Below are 22,442 nucleotides of genomic sequence, written 5' to 3' on the forward strand. Positions count from 1 at the left end.
TGGTGTTTCAAAAAACTTATCTTTAAATTTTAGACAGTTCCTGCAACGAATTAAACGATTTTACATAGAAACCTATGAGAAAATCACGTTTCGGCTAACGATGGTGATTCCGGAACGAATTATCTTCGTTTGCCGAGGTATCACTGTATTTTATAGTTATTATGAGAGACTTCGAATGAGACTAGATTCCGATTTTTAGGATGTTTGGAGCTTTCGCGATGGACGTCATCGCAAGTGCGGCTTTCGCTACGAAAATCGATTCGCACAACGACCCGTCCAATCCTTTCGTGGTAAACGCTAGAAAAGCATTCAGTTCCGAATTCCCTTGGAGATTCATCCTTGCTGGTAAGAAATGCCCATCCGAATAATAAGTGACTAGAATTCTGCTAAGGAACATCAAAACTAATTTAACTTGCGTAAGAAAATGTTCCATTTTGAAGAAAATATACGTGTACCCATTATTTGGCGGTTTTCTATACATAATATTGGGGATATATCTTTGTATTATTCATTTACAGTTTTGTTTCCTTCTCTACAAAAGTTGTTCAGAATATCGTTTGTTGATCCAAAGCAATCGAGTTTCTTCAGAGATGTCACCCTAAAAATCATTCAAGAAAGGAAGAGGACAGGCCAGGTGAGTGAATCCTCACACAATGGACATAAAATACACCCTCCTTACGAGGAACGTTCTATAATCTGATCTGATTTTTCTTTAACCCCTTCCCTCACGTGCCCGCGATATTTCCGGGCTGCTGTATTCAAAGTAAACGCACCGAGAAAATTAAAAACCAATCCATTTCTTATACACGGAAAATTTTTTATTTCTTATTTTACATGCCAGACTATTTATAATGTTATCCACTGTACATACAAATGACATGGCAGATGTACAGTGACATAGCAAAGTCGTGAAAAAAACCCTATAGTCGTGTCGTAACAGATTACAACAAAAATATGGGAGCAGTGAATATTGTAGACCAATATCTTGGAGATTATACTTTATTGCTCGAAAAAGGGGAAAGAAATACTATAAGAAAATATTTTTCATCTGTTAGATCAAAATATTTTGAATTCGTATCTTATTTACAAAAAACAAGAAGGTGGGGGAAAAAATCCCATCTGATGTTTCGTTTGTGTTTAGTAGATGAATCTATTGAAACGTATCGGTCATCAGACACCATTCCAAAAAAGAGGCCGGCCATGTTTGGAGGATAACCGTAACCGTTTGATTGAAAGGCATTTTCTTAGACAAATACCTCTATCTGATAAAAAAAAGGCAACCATCAAGCGAATGCAGTTTGTTGTTCGAGAAGAGATGCGAACAATAAAGCCTCTTTCGCACGGAGCGGACGCGGGTCCGCATACCCTTTTACACGAGCACTAAAGATGCGGGCTTTAGTTTGAAATTCGTGCATAAAAAGTATTTTTTCGCAATTTTTGTAATTATTTTTCTCCTTCATCCCTGAGTCAGAGTCTTACGTTATCACTTACAAATCATGTACAATTCACCAAAATGCTACATAATGCACTAATGAGAAAATAATAATAAAAAATAAATCTAACATACAAAAGAAGTCATAACAAAACAAGTGTGTTAGCCGAAATTATACAAATTGGTGCAGTGCAAGATCAGTCATGTACACTGCTCAAAACAATTAGGGGAGCAAGCAAAAAAGTGAAGAAAACCGTGCGAGACAGCCACGTATTGGCATACAATGCATAGTATACGCGTATCAATGCGCAATACAGAAAAAAGGCGTAAAAAAATTTGGAATTAAGCTTTAATTCTTTGAAAATATGGAAAAAACATGAAAAGATGATTTAGGGCAACAATTTGGTTACATGTAAACGATAAAAAAAAGTACGGTTTAGACATGATGCATGAGTTTTAATAGGGCGTGTGGTCTCCTCGAACAGCTAAGGCCGAACACATACTGGGGATGTGAGCGGAGAGGTACGAAATAGCGGCGAAAACAAATGTACTGTTTTGTTCTGCGCCTCACATACTCGGGCAGCAAGACGAGGAGGAGAAAGAGGCGGCTCAAGAGGTACGCGACCAAAGCGTATTAAAGACGCTTATTGATACGCTTTGTACGCGACTCTCTGAAGCCGGTTTGTTTTCATCGCGAGGTAAAATCAGACGCTATTTGGGGATTGGTCAGTTCATTTGGTTTGGAGGGAGTGCTCTTCGGATTTTTTTTCACTTTTGGCACTATCTCTTCTTTTCGATTCCCATTGTGCTTAACCCAATCTATCCTAATTTAAAAGTTTGACGATTGTTGTGGTAGCATTTTACGCATTAATTCCCCCCGTCATTTTTTTAGACGTGAATATATTTCAAAATTTTACTGGGACTAACGAGATAGATATTTCGCAAATTTCCGCCCATCCCATTGCGCTTTTTGCATGGAAAACTACACTATGTGCAAGAGAACTTCCTTCTGATGAACGGACAGTGCTGCAACTAGGGGGGGGGGGAGTTGGTCTGGTTTCCTGGGCGTAGTATCAGGAGGGGCGCAAATTCCATCCTTCAAATTTCATCTTTTCAATTGTCTCTGAATAGCTTTTAATAAGAAACGTACTGCCATGGGACGTAGGCACCAAAACAAAACATGGCGGGGGGGGGGGGGGCTATTTCAACCCCCCCAATAAATTTTGTGTTGGGGGGGGGGCTGAGAACCCCCTTCTCCAATTAATGAATAAATAAAGCGGGGCACTGCATCCTTCTACATACGGGCTCGACGCTCGTCACGGGACGACTGGCAACTTTCAGCCCTCTCAATGTTTTTTATAAATTTAACCACTATAAAATCATAAGTTATATACCTCTCAGTATAAGTATATACTCACTATAAATCATTATGCAGTCGCTGGAGCGGAAAAACCCTGTCCTCCCCACAAACATCAAAAATCTTTAAGAAAGAAAACTTTATCTATGTACTGTCTATACCAGCGGTTCTCAACCAGTGCTCCACGTTCACTCAATTAAAGTAGAGTGAATCAGTAAATTTTATGACCAAATGAAAAAGAAAACGTAGCGTACGGGGCTCCGTCGTAGAAATTATATACTAAAAAGGGCTCCGTGACTCAGAAAAAAGGTTGAGAATTGCTGGTCGACATTAATTTTCTACTCAATACTGAACATGTTCTTAGAATTTCAAGGAAAATTTGTAGAGAGTTTTCCAGGAACGTCATTTCAACGTTTTCCAGGGAAGGGGGCAGGCAAAGAACATGAACTCAATTTATGTATATCTACTCTATAATATAAAATCAGTAACTGAAAAAGGGCCTGTTTCTAAGCAACCGAAATTAGTGACGATTTCATGTTACGGAAGTGAGTGACGTTTTTTGAGTGACGGAAATCGGTTACGATTTTAGGTCAAGTATTCATTTAACTCTAGCATATTCGGGACCCATTTGACCCATCGGGATCAAGTTACGTGCATGTACTGAGAGGCTCCCACATCCTACAGCAGGGCCCCTAGTCTGGAATAGATGGCGAGCCCCCAAACCAGCTTTTCGGGGGCCCTCTGTGGTTAATTTATAGTGTGAAAAATCAAAAAGTGATAAGAATCGTTCCGGCCCCTTTCAGCCCTGCCCTTGTGGGGGGAGGGGGGTCATGCTGAGAGTTATGTATATGTATCATATACATATAACACCAGTGCTCCCAACACACAGGGTCGGGGTACCCGGGGGGATTGCACATATACCTTAATGGCGAAGTTAAAAGGTTTGATTTCCAGGGCCCTTGATGGATCTCGTTGTTTTCTTCCTGCTTTAACATTGAAAAATTTGCGATAGCGGAAGCCCAAGATATATCCAGTCTGGGGACCCCATAAAATTTGCGAATTCGTTCACGGGTAACTGAGGGGGGGGGGCTGGAATTTATTCGCTGGTAAAATGAATACAAATGAACATTTGCCGTGGCACTCACGGGGGGAATGTATGACAAGCTCCGAGTCAGAGGACCGTTTCATTTTGGGGGCCCTGGATGAATCTCATTCTTTTCTGTTATGTAACATTTTAGAATTTGCAACAGCGAAAGCCCGAGATAAAGCCAATCTGGGGGCCCCACTAAAAGTATGCGAACTGGTGTCCCAGGTAATTGGTTGGGGGCCTTGGACTTTATTCGTTGGTAAAATGAATACAAATGAAAATTTTTCATGGCACTTGCAGCGGGGAATGACCAACAAGCTTCCAAGTCGGGGCCCCATGTTTACAGGTTTCATTTTGGGGGCCCTGGATGAATCTCATTCTTTTCTGTCGTTTAACATTGTGAAATTTGCAACACATCGATAGCCCGAGATAAATCCAGTCTGGACCCCGCTAAAATTCAGGGAATTGGAGTCTGGGGACCCCATGGGCAAGTTTTCTGGGGGTACTTGATGAATCACATTTGTTTTATGTTGTTTTATTATTGTAAAATTCGCTTCTTCAGTAAGCTGGTGCTTTCACATGTCCCTTTCCATAACGCTGATGAAGTTGGACGAAATAAACAAGACATGTTGTGATGAGAAGGAAGGCGGGGGGGATGGGGGTTGCCGCCAAAGGGTGCAGGGGCGCAGAGCCCCTAGTATATGTATATTTGTATGTATATATACCATTTTTAGTGCATTTTCAAAAGCTCCCCTCCATCGAATGACGGCCCTGGATTTGTCAACACGTTGATGGATTAGCAGGGGTTCTCAAACTGTGCGCGCCAACCTTCGTCAGGGGTGCAGCTTCGCAGTGGTCCTGACAAAGGTTTTTCAAAGAAATGCTTTGCTTTCAACTGCTCTTCACATAGGAGTACGGCAGAATTTTCTCGGGGAGGGGGGGGGTTCAAATTTGTTTTTCCTTCTGGGGGGTTTACGTTTTTTCCGACAAAATAACACTATAATCTTGGCTTTGGGGGGGGGGATTAGAACCCCAAATCCCCCCTTTGCGAACGCCAATGGCTGTTCATAAGGGAAATGGGTGACGCGGGTGGAAAATGTTTGAGATCCCGTTTTTTAGGAAAACGGATAAACACCGTGATGATTGCTCATCGCTTACTAACATTGTCGAAACACGGTTTCTGTTTTTTCTCTTTTATTTTATTGTACTGAATATCTATTATTTCCGTGGATTTGAATTGGAATGCCGTGTGTTATGAAAGAGGCAAAAGATTTTTTTCTGATGCAAATAATGAACATCTCACACACAATACATATTTCTGTATTTCTTAAAAAATCGAAACCAGTTGATTGCAGCATCCGTGCGTTCATTGAAATTGGTTATGCACAGAACATGCCGGTTATAAGCAGTGCCGTCGTAAGGCATGGGGCCCACCAGGGCAAGGACCGTGGGACCTCAAGATAAAAAAGGCTTCACAAAAGTGAGATGTGGTTGAGATTTTTGGGAATTTGCCTGGTTGGGACTCAGAAAAATCATTTGGCCCTTGGGCCCGTGATGCTCTTAAGACTGCCCTGCATATAGGAGGAATCTGTAATTCTGGGATTTCATAAATAATGGATCCACACTGATAATTTGTGCTTAACGACCACGTATACATTTATCGCTAATGAGAATCATTTTCATAATGATAAGCTGGCCATAAAAAATTTACAGTTGCGTCTCGGAGGATGGTGTTTATGCGTGACATCATTCCCATGGTTTGGGTAGCCTTAGTTCTTACGTGATTTATTTGAGAAACGAAGGATAATGATTGGTTTAGAATACATCCCAAATATTTCACTTCCTTCACAGGTCTTATGGCTTGTCTGCCCAGGTAGATTGGTGCTCTAGTGAATTTGGTTCTTCTTGTTAACCAGATGAACTGACACTTGGCATGATTAAGCTCGACAGCATTATCCTCACGCCAGTCTTCAACCTCCTCTAGAGTCTCCTGAAGATTTTCTCTGCATTTATCAGATTTTCTGTTGTTGGTGATAATAATTGCATCATCCGCAAAGAGTCCCAGTATGCCCATTTGGGGGGCAGGGAAGTCATTGATGTAGATGGAGAAGAGCTGAGGTCCAAGAACTGATCCTTGGGGAACCGAGGCTCTTATTGGACGAACAGAAGAACAAGCATTTCCATTTTTTACCAGAAAATGCCTGTCTTTAAGATAGCTGTTGAAGAACAACACGTAGTGGTCAGGAAAACCGTATTCAACAAGCTTGGCCAACAGAGTTACGTGATTAGTTTTGTCAAACGCCTTGCTAATGTCCAAGCACATTGCGCAGGTGAAATCCTTGTGGTTGAAGGCTTGTATTGCGAATTCTACGACTCGATGCAGCTGTGTGACACAGGAGTGGTTTCTTTCCATGCTGCTCAGGACGAAGAAAATTAGAAGATTCCAGATAGTTATTGAATCGTAAAAGAATGCGTTCAAACAGCTTAGATATATTGCTCAGAAGGCTGATCGGTCGGAAATTTTTGGCTCTGAGACGGTTAGAGCCAGATTTGTGGATAGGTTTGATTACTGAAAGCTTCCATATCTTCGGGAAGTGACACGTTTTTAACAAGCTATTAAAAATATTGGTGAGAGTCATAAGGGCAGATAGGGGCAGATTTTTGAGAGCAGGATTGGAGATTTCATCCAGTCCAGAGGCTTTCTTGATCGAGAGCTTGTTGATAAGTTCTCTAACCTCCTCCATAGTTGTTAGCTCTGAATCTTGAAACCCACTAAGACTCTGATGACGTGGTCTGTTGAGAAATTCCTCAATTTTATTCAAGTGTTCCCGCTGAGTGCCAATCGGTTGATTCGTGTTAGGTTTGAATTGACCCTCATAAGTTTCGGCAAACACTTCCGCTATCTCAGCATCAGTGAAAACCAATTCACCTCGTTCGTTTTGAATTTTGGTAATTTTCTTGCTTTTCTTTTTGCAGATCTTCCAAACTTTCCAAAGGGAACCTTCACTCGCAGTGGCCTCTTCAACGAAGTTCGAAAAGCGCTCGTTGACGAATCCTTTGATTTCTTTCCTGATTTCCTTTTCCAGTCGATTGAGTGCAACTTTATCCAAAGGGCGACGAAATCTTTGCCAGGATTTTCTTATTTTATTTTTGAGTCTAATTTTTTCCTTTAGCTCAAGAGAGATTCCAAATTTGTTTCCCTGGTATTTGATTTTTGTAGTTGAATTGTGTAATGCGGCTTTAATACTGTCCGAAAAGATGACCGTTGCTGCATCAACTTCCTCCTTGTTTGCATGCCGAAGCTCGAGAACTTCGTCAACATCTAGCAGATCCCTGAATTTATCCCAGTCAGTGGCAAGGCAGAAAGGAACATCTTGAGGCCTTGTTAGATCAATCGTGAATATGATTGGATTATGTGTTGAGTTGAGGCCAGTGAACGATTCTAAAATATAAAACTAAGTTACAGACAGACAGAATTTAATTTTTCTCGTCGCTGCCCGGCGACTTACAGATTGCTCATGCTAGCTATGAAGGGAGTTATAGACAAGTTTGTGTAGATGTGAAGTGCTTGTAAGTTAATATATTACGTCATTATATTATTAATTACATTAATAATTTTATGTATTTTAGTTTATTAATTACATCATTAAGCAATATATAAATTAAAAATTACTTTTAATATCAATTAACCAACAAACAAAATTCGATCTAACAAACAAAATATAAAACTAAGTTTCAGACTCAATAATGTATATTATGGATAGTGTTTTCCTCATTGTTTAACAGGTATTCAAATAATTCTAAAAATAACTTTTATTCAAATTTTTAAAATAAAATGTAATTTATTTTTCAATTGGGAAACATTTTCCATAAATATCTATTCTTAAAACAAGTGTGTAGCACCAATTCTTTGCTGTAGTCATGCCGTAAACTTATCCATTACCCTTTGATATCGCCTTTACGTCTCGATCAGTTATTTACACGTTACTCCTCACCCATGACCTTCCTTTGGACCACGTTAATTTTTTGTGTCTCCTGTCTCTATCGTTCACTAAATCCAGAAGCGAAACCCTAAAAGTGTAAATTTATAGTAGCCAAATTTTCATAAATAAAATAGATCTCTGGACACCTGGGGTTGATGCCTGTCAGCTTTCCTCTTGATTTGAAAAAGTCCAGCTGCAGAGAGTAGGCAGACCTCCAATACGATACTCGCATAACACGGGAAAAATTCAAGCATTTATCAACTTGACTTTGAAATACGGAAAACAGATCGCAGCACCAGCAAAAGAAAACGAAGCAAGCTCAACTCTGTCGACATAGATAAGTGAGAGCGATTCGTTAGAAATTCCGCAGATGAATACGTACGAGGTGGATGTGCGGTTAAGTACTAGTAGTAGTTGTCACGCCCGAGTGTCGTGGTGGTAAAATGCTCGTCTACTAATATCAAGGTTGGTGTCACGGTCCCTTGTTCGAACCCGAGGGAGGATATGAATAAGGTATTTTCCCCTAACGAACTTGAAGTGACCACCATTGGACAGCGCCTTCATTTCCCAGCCATCTCATTAATGGCAGTAAATTGCAATATAGCGATATGGCCACAATTGGCGTTTGTTGAAGTAAGTAGTTTCCTTCTTGAGAAGAGGATTTCTATGGGTACTTCAGCTGTAGTCCTGGACATCAGTGTAATTGAATAGAAATTGATTCAATTCCAACTTGTTCAGTTGATAAAAGTTTTGAAATCCATTCATAAACACTTGGGTTACATTAAAATTTTAAAATTTAATTTTAAATGAGATTGAGAGTCGATGGAATCTCAATGTTCTCCATCATTTTATGAACTTACAGTTTTCTTTATTTTGAATCGATTTTTAGTCAATTACATTGATGTCATGCTATTTTATTAAAGTGTTAAAAATGTAATTTTGTGAAATTTTTGCGAAAAATTACGTGTTGGAGTTCTGAGAAATTCCGTCCTCGTATAGGATGGCGTATACAATCAAAAACTGCACGATATAAATCGAAAAATTTTAAACAAAAATAATGGTGAACTAATATTTTTATTGATATTTCCACTAGAGTATATAGTTTTAATGTTAAAGGATAGGAGACCCCTTAATAAATATTCACTTGAGGTGTAGAATCTCAAGATGGCAATATTTTGGGCTGAAATTCGGAGACAACTTGTTCTAACCAGTCTGAAACCGGAAAATGACTCGGGCAATAAGTTAGTTTAAGAAGAAGTCGAGAAGTTTATCCATACTTAGAATAAGACAACCATAAGTATTCTTATATGGGCATTGTATAATATTTCATCATGTACTTTATATATATTGTTTGTAATTGTATTTTTTATTGGGTTGCTGTATTTTTGAAATGTATGACATCCATATTTGTTATGGGCATCTTTTTATCAGCCACCTCGTTGGGCATTTTGCCTGTTGTGGCATTGGTTTTTGTATTTGTATTTGTTAAAATATGAGAGTTTTCTTCTTGATCGTGCAGAAAGGAAACGACTTTATCCAACTGATGATGGATTCGACACCAGAAATTGATGAATCGGAATTGGACAACGATGACGAAGACACTCCGAATCCCGTGAAGCCATCGGCTGAAAAAACCAAAGGTAGTCTCCCCAAGTAAAATATGCTAATCTAAATACAATGTGCTGTTTGTTAAGATTTGAGAACTTCATAAGAAAAATTCAAAACTTTTGAATTAGCGCGAATACAAATTGTTCAGACTAGTGTTTCCCAACGTTTGTGACGTCGCAAACCCCCTGCAGTGAAGGTCAATGCACCGCGGACTAACTATAGCGAAGACCAATTTTGACGTACCTTCGTCACGAATAGTTTTCCATAAATTTGCATATCATAAAAAATTGAAGCAACAAATTAAAATTTCACAATGCAATAATGGTAATAAATGAAAATGGTACTCTAGAACAGTCAACCTGTGTTTGTCCATGGCCCCCTTTCAACCATTTCTCATTCCTATGGCTCCCTCTTGCGAACATGAATAATTTTCTACCCCCCTCCCCCGCCCGTTTTTCCATTAGAAGATAGTTATTCAAAAATTGTCTGAAGTATATAAATATGTTTGAATTTAATTTGATTGATTTTTAATTTATGAAAATAACGAAAGAGCAAAATAAACGTAATAGAATACAGTAAAAAAATAGAATAAATTATTCCCCCCCCGTAATGCTGAAGGATAGGTTGAACGGTTGAATTTGCGGCCCCTTTTGTAATGCGCCTGGGGCACCAGACTCACCTGCTCCCCCCCCCCACTAGTTGCGGTCCTGCCTATTGGTAATATTATGGCCATTATAAGATTCAATGGTTTCTCCTTGGAGTGTTGGTACAGCCTTAATTTTGAAATTGTAGGCCGCTGTGGTGGTCGAGTGGTTATAGTGCCGGACTTGCGATGCGAGGATCCGGGTTCGAACCCCACAGTGGTGGTCGGCTGAAGTTGGTTTTCTGTGGTTCCCAACTTCAAGGCGCAAATGCGAGCCGATCTCCCCGTTAAAAAGCCTCGCCACAGAGACCAACAGTCCTACAACGGTAAATCATTCAACCATAACACTTCACTCATAGTTAGTAAAACTGGGGGCAGATGACAGCACTACACATAAAAAGCATTACACAGAAACAAACTCTACGTCAGGTTGCACTACACGTACACGCACATTCCCGCATGTACCGATTCGTTTGGGGGTTCCGCGGGGGGGGGGGGTGCATGTGTGGTGTAGCAGTAGTAGGTAGGGGCTCGGGGATACATGATGTTCTTAAGTCAGCCACCTCGTTGGGCAATTTGCCTGTTGTGGCGTTGTATTTGTATTACTTTGTATTACTTATCCATCAACCGTTCGTCGTAGTGATATGGTTCTAATTTTAAGAATTCTCAAAATATGACCAGAAATCACCCTTTACGAGTTTTGAGGATAAAAATGCAGTGTACACACAAAATAAAAAATGTAGATTTTTACACGGTCTCCCCCCAGAGTTGTTGCTCTTTCTCTTCTGAGCCCAAAAAACAAATTACATGTTTTTAACTGCATTATTCCCTGAGGTGTTTAAATTCAGAAATCGGAGCCATGTCCGGGCTTAGGAGAATTTCGCGGCCCAATGCAAAAAAAAAAATTTGCGGCTCCCTCTAAAAACATTTTATGTAGTTGCTCTCCGACTTACAAACTTTTCGAGTTGCGAACATAAATCTTGGAGGATAATTTTTTCAAAAATAACACATTTTATTACACTCATTTTTTTCATTATTTCAAGAACGCGTTGGCAGCCTGGATCGTAATCAAACACGATCCATTGAGAGGGAATGACATTTAAATTAATTTTACAAAATTCATAAATTATTAATAATAATTAGCACGTGGTCCACCTGCTGACACTTCATCGTGGCTCAAACCATATTGAACAGACACAAGTTTCTGTCATGCTTTTAAAGCGTTTCATCATCTCTTTAACAAATATACGTTGCAATTCGATAACAACTTTGATAATTTTTCGAATTTTTTATCGCTGTTTTTGTTTAATTAATGTAAATTAATAGAAGTAAAGGACTCAAGTACTGGAATTCCATGATCCCCCCCCCCCCCACAAGGGTGTTGCTGACAGGCAGGATCGTCGTAATAGCATTATGGGCACCAGAGTCAAGGGATTTTTTGGAGGCCCTACCTGGAAAATTCTCGAAAAATTCAACTACGACTCGTTTTTCTGAGACCTCTTCTCTTGATGACCTTCGGGCACGGGCCGGGGTGGGGGAAGCATGCGTTAAGACGGCACCGCCTAAGGTTCGTTTTCAGTTTTGAATCTGGTAACCCTATCTGAAGACCACATAATCCGTGTTTTCACTTCTTTGTTCGATCATCCATATTGCCCGAATGTTTTTGTGGAAAGAAATAATTATTTTTTATACATTAAAAAAATCGATTGTTGCAAATGTACAATTTTTGTTACCAAAATTTTCGTCTCATAAAAAAATTTCATGCCAAAAAATGACAAAGAACTCTCTATCATCATCGCATGAGTTGCCTGAAATTTCGAGATCAAATGGCAGCACCAACAGTATATAAATCAAGCCTCTGCAGTGAGTTGGACGTCAGCGGTCTCCGCCTTGGCAGTGCTGAGAACCGTGTCCCCCAATATCTTTCGTCGGAACATCACGTGACTCAGTGAAAACAAACACGACACCCCCCCCCCCGTTATTTTCTTATGGCATAAATAGGAGTTTAAAACTATAAATGAAAAAATAATTTTACCATGGACGAGATAGAAATAATAAAATTAATGAAAGATAATTCCAGAATGAAGGAAAGAGATAATTCCAAAATTAATGAAAGAGACAATTCCAGAATTAATGAGATATAATTTCAGAATCAACGACAGAAATAATTCCAGCATTAATAAAAGAAATAATTTCAGCATTAATAAAAGAAATAATTTCAGCATTAATAAAAGAAATAATTTCAGCATTAATGAAAGAAACAAATCCAGAATTGATGAAGGCAATTATTTCAGAAGTAATGAAAGAAATAATAATTAATAAAGGAAATTATTCCAGAATTAATGAAAGAATATTCAAAAAATAATGAAGGAAAATTTCAGAATTGATGAAAGAAAACTCAAGATCCTTTTTTTAAATCTTTAAAACCCAATATTTAGAGACCGAACTGTACATTTCTATGGGAAAATTTCCAAGCGAGAAGTTTGTTTTGACCGAGTCACGTATTTCCTTGCATTTGATGTCGCTGCAGTCGCGGTGGCTGGATGCGCCCTCTATAGTCCGTTTCAGGTTAACTTTGCAGTGAAGAGGAAGCTACGAGGGAACCGCATCACTCGTTGCTATGACAACGAAAGCCTCTTAACCAATGTATCGATGCGCAGCCTCGGTAAGGTATGGCTGATTCTCGCCAATCTCGCAGAAAAAAATATTTTTTTCGTATAACGTAATGCTTGTAGAAAAAATTGCAGTCAGTTAGTAACAATTAGCTAATGAAAAAAAAAAGCCATCGTCGATACTTTCAGAAATTAAAGTCCTATTGAAAAGTATCTTAGTAACTCCTATTAATCCGGTTTTGACGTTTGAATTTGGGAATAGCCCCAAATAATAATAAAAATGATACGGAAAAATTTAGAATTCTTTTACTCACTTTTCTTGCCGAAATTTCCGTCGCTCACCCACCCGAACGCATATACGTCGATGCCACTTGCTATCACTACAGTTTTAGTCATTTTTTACGGATTCCCATTCTATGGAATCCTGACTTGAAGTTGTAGAACTATTGGATTCTCTATTACTTATTAATTGTTGTTGCTCCAACATGTGTTCCATCAGGCCACCTGCAATCCAAAATTCCTCTTCCTTTCAATAACGTGCTTTATGCATTATTGCCAAAAAAGAACGGAGAACGTTTTAGCGTGTCTATCTCTGGTGAAAAGATACAACTGTCACAGAAGGAAAAAATACACTGCAAGCCTAAACCATTGTGGGTCTCTCTCTCTCTCTCTCTCTCTCTTGCTTATTTATATTTATCTGGAGAGACAGCCTCTGTGTGTGTGTGTGTGCAAAAGAGACATTACTTATGTCAACACCCTCCGCTATCGGCTATTGGAATTCAGAAACCACCCCTACCTATCCCACGAACACGGCAAGAAATAGATAATTAAAAGAAAAGGGGGGGGGGGCGCCTGGAACCGTAACTTACACCCATAAAGAGAGCCTCTCACAACGGTATCGGCGCTGTCGTGAAAGAGGGACTTTTCCTGTAATCTGGAGTGAATATCTGAATTCGTTGGAGGTTATTTTCGGGAGAGAAAAAAACCTGATTGAATATTCGTCTGGGTGTGTAGGCCTATAACTACATGCAAAACTGAATGGAAAAGTGTATTTATTGGAAAATTCAACAAAATGACGATATAATATATATATATATAATTATACAACCAAAAAAAAAAGCACGACAGTGATATTGGCGGGGAAAATTTCTTGGAAATCGCGCCAAAATGTTCTTGAGCTCGCCATGGATTTTTGATAATGGTAACCAATATTTTTTCTAATTTAAAAATTTTTGGTTCAAACATTGGTTCAAAACGGTATTGTTTCAGTATCTTTTTCAAAATCATAAAAAAATTTGAAATATTCTATATAAATGATCATCAGAAACATCCGATGTATGGGAACTATATTTTGCGGCAAGGAATACACTCTCTACCTTTCTCTTCACTGCAAAGTTAACCTGAAACAAACTATAGTAATAAGTCCGACCAGCAATGTCGTCTGCTTCTCTCCAGGTTACTTGTTTTGGGCGTCTCCTTGTGTCCGAAAAAAATTACTGAACTGGCAGTTCGAACTTCCAGTTCTGTTTGTGAGCTTAGCTTCTAGGCAACCGACTTCTTGTGTGTCGTCTGCTCATTTTGGAAGATCTTTGTTTTGGACGTCTCCTTATGCTCAAATAAAATAACCGAACTTAAAGTTTAAATTTCCAGTTCAGTGCACGAGCTTTGTTTATAAGGAACTGAGCGGAATAAAGAATATAGTTTTTTTACATTAAACTTCATCATCACCATATGAGTCACTTTTAAATTTGATATTAGATGGCAGCACATTACTATAAAGTGAAATGTGGAAATTCACTTCTTACGATCTTACCTGTCGTCTGCTTGTTTGGAGGTCCTTTGTTTTGGATGTGTCTTTGGGTCTTGAAAACATTACTGAACTGGAAGTTTGATCTTTCAGGTCAGTTTATGAGCTTTGAATGAAGAATTTAGTTTTTTATAGCTGAGCTTCGTCACTACCACATAAGGCACTTCTGATTTTGAAAGTAGGTAGCAGCACCAATAATATTTTTAAAAATGAATGTCTTGAAGTATTCTAGAGTATTAAATTAATTTTAATTCCCTTTTAAAATTGTTAGTGCCATTGTGAATTCGCGGTAAATGCTACAAGGCAAAAAAAATTGCTATTGGTGGACGGCGTAACGTTTCGAGTCACCCGGTATATACGGATTTTGTCATTGCGTAACGCAGTGACAAAACTGTTCATGAGAACATAATAATGACTCATTATCAGGATTTCAAGCCCATCGGAAAATATAAATAAGGGGCCAGTCAAGTATTACGTAAGCAGATTTTCAGCCATTTCTTAACCCCCCCCCCCGATGCTGACGTAATACTTGAATGGCCCCAAATCAGCCGATGCAGTGAGTCTCAAATAAACGGATTTAAATTGCTTTAAATGTGGTCATACGCCATTTTATAATTTTTTTTCCTAATGTCCACAACATTGTTCTCGATGGATAGGAAAAATGCATTGAAATTATTTGGGATGTTGCAGGCCAGTAGTAGGCCAGCAGCAGGCTTACATAGTAGGGCAGTTAATAGGAAGCATTACAGTATAGATTTAAAAAAACTTATTACAGTATAGATTAAAAAAGATGTGGTGTCAATCTTGCAGGAAGTCCCCATACATTATCTGCTTGGATTGCATATAGAAACCAATCAGCGAACCAAATGACGTTAAGACCGTCTTAAATATGTTCAAAATTACATTTTCCTGTTAAATTGAAATATGAATGGCATATGAACACTTGCGATTTTGAAACAACAGCAAATTTATGCAATTACAGTTTCTTAAGTTATACGGCAATGTAGTTTTAAAAAATTTAATTTCGTGGGTATTTTTCCTCGTGTATGATTTGGTCTCTTGGAGTTCGTTATAACTGGATTCGACTTTTTTATAACTGGAACGTTATAACTGGATTTCTTTTCAGTGGAGGCAATGGGTCACACCCCTCCCCAAAAATTCATTAAAAAAATACCCTAGTGCAATCGTTCTTTATTCGATTTTTATAAATATATTTCCCCCATCAGACCACTCAGGTTTAGAGGTGCCGCGAGTTCGATACTCGGTTCGTCCTTGTCAGAAAACTTTCCTGACCGCAGCAAAAAATTGCTACCGCACGGAGTCCGACATCGAGGGAGTAGCGCACCAACCTCTCGATGAGTATAAGAAACAATCCTGCCGTTCGGAATCGGCAATAAATTGTAGGTCCCGGTCTAATTAGCCCTCGTGTGCAGAAAATGACCGTGGTGCGACAAAAATGATCAATGATCAGACCACTCAGTGACGGTTGAAGACAGCTTTGAGCTAAACTAGACGGCTATCCGTCTGTAATTGCATGAAAACGATGGGGTTTTTTTACACACAAGCTTTCATTTCTCCCCCATCTACTTCTTGGATTGCATTTACTACCAGCACTCAAAAAAATGTCAACATTTCCATTCAATGAATGATTTATTGACCATTCAATGAATGGTCAATAAATCATTGTCTGTTTTCTTTATGGCAGCCCTCTTTGAATGAAAAGTCTTCGAACACACACACTTTCTATCTTTACAGTTACTCCATTTTGCTTTAAACCTCTTCTATAGTTTTTGTCAGGGCCTACTGTCATCCCCAAGTCGTAAAACCACCGAGATTACATGCAACGCTTTTTTTATTTCCTTCCTCATGTTAAAGTTACTTGAATAGCGGAAAAATTGCGAAAAATATATTCTATGCATTTTTTAATTGAAATTAAATTTTTTTTAGTCAGAGTGACTAAAAAAATGTAATTCCACAAACTTCTTCGTGGCCCCCGTATCAGTAGCCGCGGCTCCCCTTTTGCCAGATTTTTATCCGTGGCCTCACTGGAATATCCTAGGGCCCCCTGAGGCCATATGGCCCCCGGTTGAGGACCACTGCTCTAGAACCTCTTACAAGGTACTCGCGAAATCCCAGGAGTCCACGGACCCCAGGGTGAATAACCCCTGGTTCAGACCATCGGAATTTGTTGAGTTGTATTAATGAGAAGATCTGCGATTAACACATTCCATTGTCTTTCAGCATTGACCCACGATGAACTGATCGCAAACTGCATAATGTTTTTCCTCGTCGGATACGAATCCTCGTCATCTTCGATGGCATTTCTGACGTATATCCTCGCTCTGAATCCTGACGTCCAAGAAAAACTCATAAAAGAAGTAGATGAAACGTTCAAAAAGTATGGCGTAAGTATAAATACTGTTAATTAAATCCTAATAATACAACTCGTAAGCATTCCTATGGGTGAGGTATAACGGATTAGTGCTCGTCGAAACGTGTTGTGTGTATATGTGAGTGACATTAAATTCGTGTCCGGAAAATTCACTGCCATGAAATTCCACCGTCAAACAATTCTCCGAATGGAAAACGCATCGCTGAGAAACTGCAAGACCGGCCTATCAGTAGAGTTAGATCACTCTCGCTCACTCACTCATCACGTCACTCAGTCAATCACTAGGTAGCTCATTCTATCACTCACTGGGCCATTCACTCTCTGGGTCATTCACTTAACTCCCTAGGCTGCTCACTTGCTCACCAAGTCACTCACTTACTTCATAAGTCACTCACTTACTTCATAAGTCACTCACTTATTTACCAGGTCACTATGTAATTCGATCATTCTCTCAGTAGATCGGTCACTCACTTGATCTCTGGATCACTCATTTACGCCCTAGGTCTCTCACTCTGTCACCCGCTCACTCACTAGTTAGCTCACTCATCAACACTAACTACTGAAGAAGGTCTGTAGAAGGTCTGCCTGCTGCGGAGAGACTTTTTGTGAAGAAGAAATATTACACTCCCTTCTGGTTCGCGTCGTTGGCGATTTTTCAGTAATTTTAGCAATAGTCGGGAATACGAAGGCTTGCATAACCAAGCGGAGATCGAGATGTAGTTCGGAACGAAAAGTCGCATTCCTCTGTGGGGAATCGGACCACCAACCTCTCACTGTCCGGGCGAGTGTTTTAACCATTAGACTACAGAGGGCAGGCATTTTCATTGCTTAGATCATATGTATGAATGCTGAACGGGACTGCGTATGGACAGCCTAGCGCAGCTAATAGCTCTTACGACGTTAGCCGCCAGATGGCAACATATAGAGAGAAACGATGTCACTCTCGCTGTCCATTCGCTCACCAGCCATATGGGGGCTAACGTCGTAAGAGCTATTAGCTGAGCTAGGCTGTCCATACGCAGTCCCGTTCAGCATTCATACATATGCTCTAAGAAATGAAAATGCCTGTCCTCAGTAGTCCAATGGTTAGAACACTCGCCCGGACAATGAGAGATTGGTGGTGCGATTCCCCACAGAGGAATGCGAATTTTCTTTCCGAGCCAAATCTCGACCTCCGCTTGGTTATCCAGGCCTTCGTATGAACAGTGGAGAGTGACATCGTTTTTCTCCAATAGGTGGGAACTTATCTTTGACAATTTTTTTTGGCTGTAATCGGCAACTTTATTTATAGTTGACAATGTTTTGGCGACAATACGAAACTTTACTTACCATTGGCAATTTTTCGGTGATGATTGGCGATATCCCGTATGAATTATGTTACTTTTATGAAGGAAATAAGGTCAGCTTTTTGCTATCGATACCTTTTTTACCGCGTTTTCTGAAGGCGTTCCGCCTTCCGCGCGCCAAATCGAATTTCCTGGGCCGTGGGACGGATATTGCGCACCCGTGGCTTTGCGGATTAATGTTCGCCGGAATGTGTTGTGTGCATTTGTAGTCTTAACGTATTTATGATGCACTGCCATCTGTCTTCTATATTGGAAATGAAAGTGTCGAGTGCCTGAATTCTCGTTTTTATGTTAAGAATAGAGTTGAAACCTATCTGCTCTCTACGGAGACATTTTATTAAAATATACATCACTGTACGGCAACCAACTATGAAGGTTTCTTAATTTACGAAGTTTCGATCTGAACTAAAACTATTTTATTTCTTTTATTATGTATTCTTTCTATGCCGACAAAACATGAAAATTCAAGCATTTCCATCTTTACTTCAGAAAATGGAAGCCAGATGGCAGCATGAACACGAAACAAACGCAACTCGACAACATAAATACGTTAGGGCCAAGCATAGCAACTCAGAACATGCATTCCGGCATGTGCTGATTCCTTAGAAATTCCGTAGAGGAATGTGTACGAGGTGCATGTTCGGTTAAGTAGTAGTAGTAGTAGTATCAATAATGGTATGTTACGGAGTGGGTGATTGATTGACGCACCCAGCCATCAATGCAAACAACTTCTAACTTTTTTCGGCCAGAACGTACGGAGCAGCATCGAACATTGGAGCTTATGAGAGTCGATAGACTCGGAACCACTGAGAAAATGCATCTACCTCAGTCAATATTATGTCTTCAGCATTGCCTTCATCAATTGTCTTATGTCTTCACCATTGTTTGTATCGATTGTGTGTAATCCACACGAATCATAATCTGTTCCCATTGAGCCCATATGCTATTTTTTCAACGACGAAAGTCGTGTGTTACGATATGCATGGTTGTTGATGGAAATCTCTAGTGCAGGACACACTACGCTGTAGTGACTGCGGGCTGCCCAAAACTGTTTGCACAGGGGATAGTCTCTGCGACTGTTGACTTTAGACACACACTTTCAGTAACGAAAAAGTTTTCGAATGACGTGCGGTATTACTCAAAATGTCTTAAATTTTCCCAAAGAGCCGTATAAATGGAAAATATAACTTTTTGTGTAGACCCTGTTTGCTAAAACTTTTGGTTAGTGAAATGTAAATGCGGCTCGCTCTCTGTCATTTACAAATTAAAATAAAAAATCATATTTTTAAATTCAATTTCGATGCGGATGTTTGACTTATTTATCGCCAATGATTGTGGGCGTGATTCACAAATTGCAAAACATAATTACATTCAAAGTTATAAAAATTCTATAATTGCCAAAATAATTGTCAAGAAATGTAAATGTTAATAAAAATGATTGAGTTCATTGTATTTGTGTATAGTCCCTAAAAATAGAGCCTATGAAAACTTAATTGCCAACACAGTGGTAAGTGTTACCAAAACACACTCATTTTTCTATATCTGGATAAATATTGCATTTTTAAAACATGAAATTTTTTTTAAATGATTTTTATAGCGGGATCCCAAATTTCAATAATTAGAAATTTCATCATACGTAGGGACTATATAAAAAAGTTAATTTCTTCATTTTCTTCGTAAATACGTAAGTAACATTCAAACAAATTTCGAGATTTAGTTAATTTTTCTTTTTTATCTGAAAGTACGTTTCTAAAGTCAATGGTCATAGAGATATTCGCTTTGCAGACAATTTGGGACAGCCTGAATATGAATCTTGTATTTTTCAGAAAGAGTTGCCATACGAAGCCATTCAAAACATGACGTACTTGGACATGGTCGTCTCCGAGAGCTTGAGATTGTTCCCGATTGCTATACGGTAATCACATACAACTTAATCAGAAAAATTGGATTAATTTAATAAAACATTACACAATTGATGACGATTTGAAATAATTTTTTTCTTCGCCTGTAGTACGGAAAGACTAGCAGAAGCCGACTACAAACTCGGAGACACTGGGATCACGGTGCCGAAGGGCATGATAGTCAATATCCCCATATACGCTATTCATCGTATGCCGGAATATTTCCCAAACCCAGAAAAATTCGATCCAGAAAGGTGAGTGTGAAGGATTTCCCGGGCGTCGCGGTATTTGAAAATGTTCATCGTAGATTTTTATACCGACGGCATTTGATCTCTCGACAGGTTCTCTCCGGAACGTAAAGCGTCTCTGGAACCATACACTTACCTTCCATTCAGCGCTGGTCCTCGCAATTGCGTTGGTAGGAGATTCGCTCTGTTCGACATCAAGGCCTGCGCCGCTTACATACTTAGCCAGTACCGGTTCAAGAGATGCCCGAAGACAAAAGTAAGACGCTTTAATCTCGTGTGAAGTCCTTTTCTTTTAAACTGCATCAGGCATAGTACTGAATGATTCATAAAGAAATATACAGTTTCTGGATACTCTCTGTAAACCCGTAATTCATATTAAGAGATGGTATTTTTTCGTCTCGAAATATACTGAGAAATGGAATTTTCTGGATGTTATGCCGAAACTAGCATTTGGAAACAAAAGCGATTTGTCTCCTCCGGGAATCGAACCCGGGTCACTTTTCTTTCCAAATATTACTTTCGGCATAGCATCCAGATAATTCAATTTATCCGTAATATATTAGTTGTAATCCGTAATATATTAGTCGTAATCCGTAATATATTAGTTGCAAACACTACTTTACCGCACACCAACTCCAGTCATATATCGCCATATGGCAATTTCCAACTAACGGAGTTGGGTGGGAAATGAAGGCGCCATCTAAGGTAAAGAACTTTTTCCGATGTTCTTTTGACTGGTTCAAGCCCATGGACCTCGACGGCAACCTTCACAGTGGAAGACGAACACCTTACCACTACGCTACTCAACGCACGGAACACAACTGGGACTCATTTGGTTAAGGCACCTGGATTATACTCAGCAGACATCAGCCTTCATCTTGAAGTGACAAAACCAGTTTTATATGACGGATGAGCCAGGCTGGGGTTTCCGCGCCCGATTAGTGTAGCGGTAAGATGATCGTATACCACCATGAAGGCTACTGTCAGGTTAGCGGGCTCGATTCCAGAGAAGAACATAGATAACAAGTTCTTTGCCTATCAAATCCGAGGTAACGAATAATAGATGGCGCCTTCCATTTCCGACCCGATTCGATCGGTAGTAAATAGCTGTATGGTGATGTGACCAGTATCGGTGTGCGGTAAAATAACCTGGGATTTGCGAGAGCTCTAAGTATGTATTCATAAAATTTTGTATCCCGCTATTGGGGGAAGGGAAGTAAACGAAAGCGTGCATGTGGTTTTTTTCCAAATGATTCATGGTTATTCTGATTTTATCACCAGGTCCCGCTGGATCACTATTTCAATCAGGGACTGCTTCAACCGAAGGAGGTCATCTTGAGAGTCGAACCAAGGACCGACAAAGTTTTCACGCTTTGATGCTACGCAAACTTCTAGAATGTTCTACACACTTTCCCCTTCTCTCATCTAATCACCAATACGCTATGTGGATATCCTATATATAAAATTATTAACATGAACTAAATTGTAAATATAGTATGCTCTTCTTTTGCAAGGCATTGCTTCGTGCACATTATTGGATCAAATAAATCCTTGTGTGAATAAAATTGTGTTGATTTCAAATTGGTTGTGATGCGTGGAATATGAAAATAAAAAATAAAAACATATTTGCGATTTGGTCCTTCAAAAATGTTGGTTAATAACGATATTCTCATGTTTTTCATAACTCCATACCTTTCAGTTTTATTGCCATCTAGTGGCAATTTTTTAATTTCCTCTCAACGGTTCAAAAGATTAAAAAAAATTAAGACGATTATAAATTTTATTTTTCAAAATTGACTGCTAAAGTCAAAAATTGTCATATTAACAACCGTGCTATAAGCAGTATGAAATAATCAGTTGAAGTTGATGATTAGAAAAATAATGAGCTTTCCAGACCAGACCAGAATTAAATTTTGGCTGATTCCCAGCCCTATGGGCCGCCTGTCAGCATACAAGCTGGCCATGAAGGCCTATGAAGAAAGGGAAGAGTATATATTGTTTGTGTGAAGAATTATGTTGTGCATGT

The 22,442-nt window shown here is 39.2% G+C and overlaps 1 protein-coding gene across 1 annotated transcript in view; it reads left to right on the forward strand.

Annotated features, from left to right (window-relative positions):
• LOC149083514 (cytochrome P450 3A56-like) overlaps positions 1 to 22,048 on the forward strand; it is a 36,514-nt gene extending 14,466 nt beyond the window's left edge. The window contains exons 7-14 of the mRNA XM_089234030.1: positions 200 to 345; positions 519 to 634; positions 9,379 to 9,499; positions 16,771 to 16,934; positions 20,094 to 20,182; positions 20,279 to 20,422; positions 20,510 to 20,672; positions 21,698 to 22,048. Of these exons, the coding sequence (XP_089090156.1) occupies positions 200 to 345; positions 519 to 634; positions 9,379 to 9,499; positions 16,771 to 16,934; positions 20,094 to 20,182; positions 20,279 to 20,422; positions 20,510 to 20,672; positions 21,698 to 21,793 (1,039 nt within the window). The 3' untranslated portion in view covers positions 21,794 to 22,048. The remainder of the gene's footprint in view (positions 1 to 199; positions 346 to 518; positions 635 to 9,378; positions 9,500 to 16,770; positions 16,935 to 20,093; positions 20,183 to 20,278; positions 20,423 to 20,509; positions 20,673 to 21,697) is intronic.
• The last annotated feature ends 394 nt before the right edge of the window (positions 22,049 to 22,442 follow it).

Source organism: Pholcus phalangioides, unplaced genomic scaffold (genome assembly GCF_987345545.1).
Source record: "Pholcus phalangioides strain wild (caught in Gottingen) unplaced genomic scaffold, Ppha-v1.0 ptg000008l_1, whole genome shotgun sequence".
Taxonomy (NCBI): Eukaryota; Metazoa; Arthropoda; class Arachnida; order Araneae; family Pholcidae; genus Pholcus; species Pholcus phalangioides.